General features: G+C 39.6%; 1 protein-coding gene across 1 annotated transcript in view; it reads left to right on the top strand.

Annotated features, from left to right (window-relative positions):
* Window positions 1-10047, top strand: part of xxylt1 (xyloside xylosyltransferase 1) — a 24435-nt gene extending 14388 nt beyond the window's left edge. The window contains exon 5 of the mRNA XM_037698241.1: window positions 9238-10047. Within this exon, the coding sequence (XP_037554169.1) occupies window positions 9238-9634 (397 nt within the window). The 3' untranslated portion in view covers window positions 9635-10047. The remainder of the gene's footprint in view (window positions 1-9237) is intronic.
* The last annotated feature ends 1326 nt before the right edge of the window (window positions 10048-11373 follow it).

The raw sequence follows: 11373 nt of genomic DNA, 5'->3' as shown, positions 1-11373 counted from the left end.
AGGCAGCCATGACCAAAGTGATTCAAACCGTCCATGGCTGCCTCAGAGGAGTCGACGGGAGAGAGGGCGGACTCCAGAAATCATCTTATCACCACCAAACTGGTTGATCCACTATGTGAGTGTGCTGCTTGTAGGACTGAGTTGTGGCTCCTCGGACTGATGAAGTCCTTTGGATGAAGGACGAAACGTTTCAACAAAAAAAGCAACCATCCAGAGGACCAGACTGAACTTTATTGGATTATTAGTAATCCAGCAATGCCAGACTGATGAGACAGTTTCATGGGTCTACAGACCTTTGTTGAACACTGCAGGTTGGTTTCTGTTCTTCATACTGGATAAATTATTGAGAAGTTGGCAGAATTCAAGCAAAGCTGCTTCTTTTGTTCTTTTGGGATTTGGTATCTGCTTTTTTGGTCAGCTCTGTCTGGACTAAGTAATTTGATCCTCCCTTGAACTTCTACTGTGGCATCACGCTGTTTTAGTTCAAAATAAGCCTCCTGCCTTGCGCATAAGGTTCACTGTGCACGACATCAATCGGCTGAACTTTTTGAATGCAGAGTAACTTCAGGAATCTGTGCCTCATGGTAAACTGATGTTACAATTCAGCTTTTTGCCTCAGATCTGTGCTTGCAAAGTCGCACAGTCTTAACTGGTTTCTGTGTATGGAGATTGTTTAGGATATCAATACCATACAATATAAAAACAAAAAAAAAAGGTTAAATCGTGTCATCTGGACCAGTTTCTTTAAGCGAGAAACGTTTCGTCCCCCATCCAGAGGAAGAGAATTCAGGGTGGGCCGGGCCATGATAATGTGCTGGATGGGCGGGCCGGGTCGGTGTCGGGCTTTTGATTATGTCAGCGGATCAGCCGTGATCCAATATCCATTTATATGACAACAGGGTTTGCCATACCTTCACCAGCCACACGCACCATTTCACCGCGAGCTGACCGGCCTTGAAAGAGGTAAAATAAAGTTCAGTTAAGCTTCAGATGGGACTATACTTCCAGGCAGGATCCATCGCCCAAATGGACGTTCATTCAGCCGCTGCACTCTGCGAACGCGTGCAGCTGACGACACAAACAGGTGAGATCTCAAAGCAGACATGTCCGAGCGGTTTGTGTCTAAATAAATCAGAATGCAGGCAGAAGCAGGGATTTATTGCTCTTTGATGGCCAAGAAAGGACAAACACCCCCTCAGCTCCGATCTTCTGCCCCTTTTATTCAGCCGTGCGTCACTGTGGTAAAGTTAGTTTTACATTGGACGTTGTACATTCGAGCTTCAGCGGTGTGTTCCTCTCGTTCGAGCCGATGCAGGCAGTCTGATTTCGGTCAGCCGAACTCGGAACAAGAGGAACACACCGCTGAAGCCACGGAGCTCGAATGTCCAACATGAAACTCACTTGAACGCGGTCCGCGCGTCCACCGACTGTTAATTTACTGTAAGCAGTCAAAGCTTAATTAAAAATATCGGGGGTGTTTCGGGTTCTGACCTGTAATTACTGCTAATTCGTTGGGTCAGGTGGTGTTTGAAAATGATGGCTACGAGCTGGGGCCGGGTCGGATCGGATTTTTTGGGCCCGAATGCAACTCTAGTTTCAAGCCAACCTCCTGTTGGAATTTCTAAAGCAGGCTTTTAACACGTGCAGAACACGCCCATCCAAAACAATCAATCATCTTGTACATCCATCAAATGTTTTAGGCCAGATGGCCAACTTGCTACTCACAGAAACATGCAATAGTTTCATTCAAATGTGAACAAATAAAAGTTTGCTTCTTTCTTACAGTTTAGTATAAAGACGTGTGCTTTAAGTATCAAGAAGTTTTGTAGTTGCGCACAGATCAGGTTTCCATTGAATTCCTGCGAGTTGGTGTAACCTCACCCGAAGTGTTAGAAACGTGGTCACGCTCTTTTGTGTTTGGATGCACGTGCACGAGTGTGCGCTCACATTCATCAACAGGCGGCTCCAACTTGCAAGCTCTTCGTTCCTCGGTTGATTTTTCCATCCATCTCCAAGGCACTAAAACGAACATCCTGGTTCATTTACCTCAGTGTTACCAACGAGGCGCAGCATCAAAACAGGACGTCACTGCACACAGGTTTGTGTGTGTGTGTGGTAGTAAAACTGCATGAGGCAGGATCAGGTGGGATATTTTGGAGAGCAGCTGCTTGTTGGTGTAAACACAGGCAGGTGGTTTCCTCTTGGGTCTTCTGGGCTGTGTGGGAATTAAACGATGAAGCATCTGATTTTAGCAAAGAGGCAGTCTGCTGCGAGCGAGTGCTGCTTTTGAAGTTTGGAAAACATTTTATTCATGCCACACTGTCAGTACTTCCCTGGGTCTTGTATGAGTTTCTAGTGTCTTTAAAATAAATATATATATTCTGACAGTTTTAAATTCCTATTCCAACCTCATGTACTCATCAGTCAGGTTCATATAGCTTTTTTGTATCATCTTTGTTTATCATCTGTCCAAAAATAAACAAGAAATTTTTTTTTAGATTGTTTCTTTGCTTCATAGGTGTAATCACATTATTATTTTCTTTTGTTTCTCGGTTATATAAAATTTAAGTTTTTTTTTTTTTTTCCTGCCAGGCTGCAGTTGGCTTCTTCATCTCCAAACAGATGTCTGTCTCTCCTCAGCAGCGGAGAGCTTTACAAACCCTGGGAACCCCCCACTAACGTTGTTCCTGTGAAGCCGGACACACTTAATTTAAGACAGATAGAATGGGCCCCTTAGCTCGCACAGCCTCGCTGGCTGAAGTCGTGCACACAACCTGTCAGAACTGGTTTTCTGTTATTGTAGACCAGCTGAACTGTGCATTGGGATGTTTTTGTGTGTCCTTAGTCTTGGTATGGGGGAATGTACTTTCAAACTTGAGTCAGTAGAACAAGTTGATGTTAAAACAAGTCAGTGTGAATGTTTATGAAGCATTCACACTATTGGGATCCATTTTTCTTCCGTGCATTTTTCGGTGCGATCTCGTCTTGCAGTTTTCAAGTTATTTCAACAGGTCATATGTCAAAACTTTCTATTCTTTCAAGACAATCCTGTTATGACTTTTGGTATTGTTGAAACTTTAGCGTTTTGAAATAGTTAGCCTTTTCTGCCATGTTTTCCTCATAGAAAATGAATTGAGCTCATTTTACATCCTTCAAATCTTGTTCCGTTCACATTTTGTTCCAGTTCAGCTTCTTTCAGCTTCCTTGTGCAAATTAAAGCTTTTTCTCAGCTAATTTCAGCTGTTTATTCAGCTTTTTGTGCTCCTTTCAGATTCTTTTTGCTAACTACAACATTTTTGGGCTTCTTCTAACTTCGTTTTGCTAATTTCAGCTTGTTATGCTCCTTTCAGCTTATTTCTACAAGTTTTAGCTTTTTCTGCTATTTCAGCTACTATTTGGCTGTTTATGCTAATTTTAGCTTTTTCAGCTAATTCCACATCATCCTTCTGGTTTGTTTATTATTTTTGCCAGTTTTACCATTTTTTTAGCTCATTTCGGCTCTTTCTGCTTCCTTCTGGTAGTTTAAGCTTCTTTCTGCCGTTTCAGCTACATTTTAGCTATTTTAGATAATTTAATCTTTTTTAGCTAATATGCTAATTTGTGTGCACATTTCTGCTAATTTATACCTATTTCAGCAAAAATGTGTTATTTCTGCTGCCAATTAAGGCTCGTTTTTCCATTTCAGCTGAAATTCAGCATGTTTTTTAGCTAATTTCAGCTGTTTTTCAGCAAGTTCTTAAGTAATAAGCATTTTCACAGGAAATGTAGTTTCTCTATAGTTGATTTTTGTTTTCCTCTCTGTTAGAGAGGAAATTAAAGTCTGTGCAGCTCTGGAGGCATTGATGTCATTGATGCTTCTGAAGATATTGACATCCACCATGTCAGCAGCTAAATCAGGGTGCCTGGAAGTAGTAATATCTTTAAAAATCAAGAATATGTGTGTTGTACTTTTATGCATACAAATCTAAACATATGACAAAATGTTATTTATTTAGTATTTACTCTGCATCCAAGGGCAAAGGAGAGTTTCATTTAGTATTCTGTCCAGATGGAATGAACACTTCAGACAGATATGCTACACGTTTGCAGTTGATTTTTAAAAAATGCTTTGTTTAGTCCTCAAACAGTAGATTTAAATATATTTTGGTCTCTGAAACCTGTTATTAGCGAGGCACACTGCGTATCTTCACCACTAAAGTGTTGGCTTGTGTTCAGCGGAGGGGTCTCTCAACTCCCACTCTGTTTTGGTGTTATGAACAGAACATCATGCAGGATAATGCATCCTCCCACCACTCACATTCACAGTACATCTAGCCACTGAAAAGTTTATTTCATCTTTTGTTTATTCCTCTGGGTTAATAATTTTTTTTAAACCTGGGAGATTAGACCCATTTCCTTTAACATCTGAATACAAAACTATAAAATACTTATTTTTTTAACTAGACAATATCCCACAGAGAGAGGATATCTTCTCTGCCAGGGAGCTCTGGTCTCTTAATGAAGTATAAGTAGATTCATCTCTTAATATTTTGTGTAATGAGTCTTCATTGTTTGATTTATCCTCTCTAACAGATGTAAAAATATTAATATTTTACTTTTGTGAGTGAAGTTTTATGCTTGCTGTCACATCTAAATCTTTTATTCTGGTTTAAAAACTGACTAATTTCTTTGTTTTTTTTACTTTGCACTACCTAGCTTCAGCAGCTTGGAGCTTTCAAGTGCAACCACACACACACATTGTCATACAGGGAATTGGCAAAATTCAGAAAACTTGGATTTTAAATTTTAGCAACACCTTTAATATTAAAGGGCCCGTTTCTTCTCATCGCTAGATCATTATGTAACAAGAAGGAACCAGACGTTTAATTTGTAAAACTCCCTGTTCAGACCTTCTCCCCACACCACCACCTCAAACCCATTCCGCCTGTTAGCAAGAGAGTTTCACTATGCCAGCAGAGAGCAGGCTGTTTCTTGTCCCGAACAAAGTGAAGGACGGACACAGTTTTGTGTGATGGCAGCACAGAATGTCCCCATCATCTGTTAATGCTATCCATTCTTTCACAAGTCAGAGACACTTCACTTGAAAGATGGGACACAAAAATTGGAGACGAGAGAGAATGGTGTGAAGTGACAGCGTGGTAGCACCAATCGAAGCTAGAAGAGTTGTACGAGTTCAGACTGTACTGATAGAAGAAGACAGAAAAAAATGTTGTCTGTCAGGATCACTGCACTGATGTACGAGCGAGTTCAAGCCACACTGCCGTTGTCAGACAGATGTCTGCACATCTGACTGATTTACTCTTTAATTTGGTCTAAGGAGGAATTCATAGCGAAGTCAACTCAGGATTTGCCAAGTCAAATCATTTTTTTTTTATAGAGCACATTTAAAAACAGCAGCTGTTAGCAAAGTGCTTAACAATAAAAGTCAATGGCAGTAATTTAAATTAAAAAATAAATAATTAAAAGCATAGAAAGAAAAACATAAAAACACACAAAACAATAAAATACTAAATCAAATCACAATGTGTTAAAAGTCAGTGAAAACAGATGTGTTTTTAAAAGAGATTTAAAAACAAGAAGTGAAGTGGCCTGTCTAATGTCGGGGGGCCGATTGTTCCAAAGTTTAGGGCCCACGACTGAAAAAGCCCGATCTCCTCTGAGCTTCAACCTGTTTTTTGGTGCAACCAAAAGCAGCTGATCAGATGATCTCAGCGTCCGAAAAAGAACATATGGTTGAAGTAGCTCAGAGAGATAAGAGGGTGCAAGGCCATTTAGGCACTTAAAGGTCAAAAGGAGAATTTTAAAATGTTTTCTGATACGTACAGAGAGCCAGTGAAGGGGGGACAAAACTGGTGAAATATGATCAAACCTACGAGTTCCTGTTAAGAGCCGAGCTGAAACATTTTGGATGAGCTGGAGATGTGAAAGGGAAACCTGACTGATCCCAACATAAAGCGTGTTACAGTAGCCTAGTCGGGTTGTAATGAAGGCTTGGACTATTTTTTTCAAGGTCAAATCTGGTCAACACTGACTTGAGCTTAGCTAGCTGCCTTAACTGGGAGAAGCTTTTCTGCAGAACAGAGTTAATCTCTTTATTAAACTTAAAATCAGAGTCTAAAACCATCCCGAGGTTGAAAAAAAAACAACAACTGACTGCTGAAACTGACTGCTTAAGTCTCTTAAGGCTCAAGAGAGTCAAGATTTACAAGATCAGAGAGGACAATAGAGCTAGGGCTAAACACAATAATTTCAGTTTTCTGATTGTTAAAACTTAAAAATTTAACCCATCCATGCCTTAAAGACATTTTAACAGAGGGTGAATGGAGCAAGAACGATTGGGTTTTAAGGGCAGATAAATCTGACAGTCATCAGCATAACAGTGAAAGGAAAGACCATGTTTCCTCATGATAAAACTCAAAGGGAGCAGATACAGTACAGTGCAAACAGAAGATGTCCAAGAATCTAGCCCTGCGGAACCTGTGGAGAATCTGTGGGGGAAAACAAAATCAAATCACCCTCAACTGAAATATGTTAGCAACCAAGATGACAATATTTTTTGGATAATAGTACAAAAAAGATTTACCATATTTTTTGCCATATAAGTTGCAACTTTTTGCACCAATTTGCAAGTCCTGCGACTTTTACACCGAAGCCACTAATATACGTTGTTTTCCCCATATTTATAACCCAATTTTTGGCTGAGATCTAACAATTTCATTTTCTCTGACATGGAAAATATTGAACACTAACATTTTCAGCTTCTAGAGGGCCCTCGACCAATATGGTAAGCCAAGTGTCTCATTAATAGATCAAAGTGGCTATTAATAAGACACTAGGTTTGCCATGCAAAGACACCTTTGTCTCGCTCCGGAACTCCTGAAGCAAATGTCAAATCAGTTGCATTTCACCGCTCTGCCCAGCGCCCATGCAAAATGCAGCTGATTTGACCATTTAAAGTGCATTTATTAAGGAAAAATTCAACTGAGACACACCTTTACTATAATGTCGAGCAAACAAATAATTGTTTATAAGTGTTAATCTTGTTAAATTCTTGTTAAAGTCCTCCCGTGCACGCTCCGGCGGCCACCATTTGGCAGCCAAACGATTTTTGGCACAACACCGGCCCACGTTTCCAGGTGGTCAGCGGTGACGTATACATGATAGATGCTACTTATATGGAGAAACGACTTATTTATGTTTTTTTCCACTTTATCAGACATATTTGGACTGATGCGACTTATATGGCGGTGCGACGTGTACGGCGACAAGTACGGTAGTTAGAATATCATACATTTTTTTGGTTGAGTGAATGTTATTGACAAAATTATTGTTAAAATGGTTATTTCTTTGCACCTTTCTTTATTTTTTATATGTACAATTGAATTAATCTTTTAATTGGCTTTAGGCACCTCTCTAGGTGTTTAGAGGTTAGAGAAGGCGAGCCTGTGATCGGAAGGTTGTCTGTTCGACCCCCACGGGCCAACAACATCAAAATATGTGTGTGAAAGTACAGTTTCTTTTCAGGTGTCTCTTGTAAATGAGTTCCCGTGGCTCAATGGGATTAACCTGTATAAATAAAGGTTGAATGAAAGGCGAAGCACCCACACCTGCCTCCAGGTGGCGTGGTGGAACAGAGGTCAGAGATGGCAAGCCTGTGATTCGAGGCACCCACACCTGCTTCCACCCTCATTTGCCCCACTCTGGGCCCTTGAGCAAGGCCTGTATTTATAAAAACTTGTTTCATAATCTGGCTCTGAAGCCATTGAGGAAGAAAGCAAATATTTTAGTTTGATTTAAAGTAAAAAAAATTGCACTCAGACAAAATAAGGATAGGATTTAATGTGGGTAAACACTGGGCCAATGTGCCCTTATAAGGATTAATTCACATTTATCTTTATAGATATAAAAACAAAACATGAGCTGGGCTGGCTGCCTCATCCCAATGTTTATGCATTTCAGCTGAAATAATCAATTTTACCAAACATTCCTTAATAAATAAAAAATGAAACAACTACAACACAAGGTAAACTTTTTCAAATCCTAACTCTGTCTCACTATTGACATGTCTGCAGACCAACCATATTGGGACAGCTAAGACCTAATATTTGTTCCTCCACTAAATATAGATTTTGCCTGCCATTCTCGTTTACCTTCACTTTACATAACCAGCGTGGTGTTTGTTGCATATTAAGGCTTTTGTGACTTTGACGTTTTGCTCACGTCTAGTGATTAAAAAAGCATCATGGAAAAGCCTGTGCAAATGTTCCCTTGCTGAACTCGTTCATCCAGGACGTGTCTTGTGGCACATAGACCAAGCAAACATCTTCAAACTGATAAATGCTCCACAAGGGTTTCAAGTCCCCAGTTCCCAACATAAAGGACTGTTTAAAAGATGAGAACAGGCTACAGCTGCTGAATCTAGGTCAGCAATAATATCAAAGCATGATTCAGGCTATCTGCTGCTCCCTCTGCGTGTGATCAAACTGCACAGAGAGAAGGGGTTAACTATGCAATGCAAAGCATATTTATTCAAACAAGTTTCTCACATACATTGCTGGTACCAAGAAAACGGACTAAACGTATTACCCTATGGTAACCATGCATCATTTGTCTACGAATATTAAATCTGCAGTAGATTTCCTCCAGCATGGCAAGGATTAAGTAAGCATAGTCTGAATTCTCTGGTATCCCGACCAAGGACAAGTTCTCATTTATTCTCATTTTGTGAAGGATTGGAACATTTTAGCACTAGCTCTTAGTGGTGTGGACAAGAGCATTTTGTACTTTCAGACTAAACCACTCTAGCCCTAAAAGGAAAAGTACAGAAATGGAAAGTATAGTCTTGACAAGATTCACTAAAAGTATAAACTACATCATGAAGAAGAAGAAAATGGCATATTGTAAATAGAAAAACAATACTATGGAAATTATGTAAACATAACATTATGGGTTTTGGTTTGGTTTTTCTTTTTCTTCCAAACATCCTAATTTTTTCCATCTGTTTTTTTTTTTTTTCTAGAAGATTACCAGTACATATTTCAGAACATCCAACTCCTTACACATACATTAAAGATATTCTGTTAATGTTACAATTCTGTTTAGAATTTTACTTTTTACCATCCATGACTAGCAATTACCGTCCAGCTAAACTACATTTTAATACACTAACACGAAAGCAGCTTCTCGAAGTTTGTTGCAGGGATGTTAGCTAACAGAAAACTACTCTTCTTTCCACAGACACACCTTCTGGCAATATCGTAAAGAGAACCCGAACACTAGAGTAGGTGAGCCTCCTCCTGATGGCCTTCCCGGCTTCAACAGTGGTGTGATGTTATTGGACCTAAGTGCCATGAGGGCATCGTCTCTGTACAACCAACTGTTGAAACCCAACAACGTGGCCAAACTAGCAGACCAGTATCGCTTCAGAGGCCACCTCGGTGACCAGGACTTCTTTACCATGATCGGCATGGAGCATCCTGAACTATTTTACTCCCTGGCCTGCGGCTGGAACCGGCAGCTGTGCACCTGGTGGAGGGACCATGGATATGGAGATGTGTTTCAGTTGTATTATCGTTGTGATGGACCCGTTTACATCTACCACGGGAACTGTAATTCCCCAATACCAGAAGACTGAGCTCATACCGATACCAAAGGGGACATCTACAATGTAGGTTAATGAAATTATCTTTGCAGCTTTTTGGGAAGTCAGAACTGGATTTTATTGGCTGTTTACCTTAAGGACCACAGACCCTCCTGTCCTCTTACCCCCCTGCTGGCCAAGGGGTTATTAAAGAGCCATCCTACACCAGGCTTATACTGGTCCTCATTTCATTTTGTGAAAAGGCAACATCATATCATAAATAATGGGAATGTAAGAAGGAAGAAGTTTTTGTATAGATTTGATTGGCCTGTGCAGCCACCTTGCTAGAAATATTTTTGCATTTTATACTTTTTTTTTTTAACCAATCTAAATCTGATTTAAGATTGTTTAACTTGAGAAACAACTAATAATTGATTCTACCGTAGCACCAGATTTCCTAACTCAGAACCAGCACTTGAGCTGGGCTCTGGTTCTAAATCAGCATTAAAGACCGTTGGTGGGATGTGAAATGCTTTTTGTAAGTGTCCTCAGCATTGGCACCATTGCTGTGTCAGCGCTACTTTCATTAGCAAAAACAAGGCCATGGATGCAAGTCTAAACAGAAACTAACAAGTTGTTTATTAATGATGTCAATGTAAAGGGATTTTTGTTTTTACATTAACTTATTTCTATGAATGTTAATTTGAAAGCCTAATGAATTTACTATGTAAATTAAACAATTTTCCCCAAAAATTATTAACATAGGTTCAAATGATGGAATATTAAAAGCAATAAAATATTAAATGTAATGACTGAAACCTAAGAAATGTTTTGTGCTTTTTCCTTCTTTTCTTTTTCTTTATATCTGTCTGCTCATTTTATTTTTAAGCTCAAAGTTTTATTTTTTTAAATTTCACTGGCACTGTCTTGATTTCTGCAAAGCTCAACTCATAAGGTTTCATCTGGTGTCATTTATTTTTTACCTGGATGGTGTTTTATTGACAGCTAGTGAACCCTGTGCAAACAATGTCTATCAGGTGGATCTTTTTTTAGGAATGAAGCCATACGTGGCAGGCAGACAGGATCAAATCCTAAACTAGGTCAAGGAGTTTGTAGAGGTAAGGGTTAATAATGCTGGCGCTGATGGCCATTGTTAGTGTCCTGCATTTGTGCTTTAGCTGAGGTCAAACAGAAACCTCTCTCAACCAGCAAACACGTGTCAGAGAGAGTACTGAAGCCTGGCGTGTGACTGCAGATGCTGACCCAGTTTTAGTTTTATATGCTGTGCTGACGGAGCTGACGTACAGATTCAAAGAAATGTCAACACTCGATATCAATCAGTGTCTGAGGTGCTGCACAACTTACACAAACACACTCGCGTGTGCAAGTGTGTACAACAGTTTGACGTTTCAACGGTGAGCAGCCTTAATTGAATACCATCTTCTTGGGGAAGAAAGGAGACAAAATGTAAAAAAAAAAAAAAAAAACAGACAATTGAGTTTTGTCAATTTATAGACTTGGTATAGGCAAAAATAGCAGTTTTTGTATAAAGAACATAAAGTTTAATTTATGCCACTGCGGGACATTGAAAAGAAATGTCATTAAATGGATTTAGCTAAATGTAATTACTCAAAAGACATTAAATTTGAATCTCTTCTTTCGGCTTTTCCCTCTCCAGTGGTTGCCACAACAAGTCCTCCGTCTCACTCTGTCCTCTTCATCCTCTGTCCTCACTCCAACTACCTTCATGTCCTCTCTAACTGCATCCATATATATCCTCTTTTACCTTCCAC

This window comes from Nematolebias whitei, chromosome 3, assembly GCF_014905685.2.
Source record: "Nematolebias whitei isolate Nwh7 chromosome 3, NemWhi1, whole genome shotgun sequence".
Lineage (NCBI taxonomy): Eukaryota > Metazoa > Chordata > Actinopteri > Cyprinodontiformes > Rivulidae > Nematolebias > Nematolebias whitei.
Note: the sequence above shows the minus strand (reverse complement) of the source record. Positions and strands in the feature narration are given on the sequence as shown.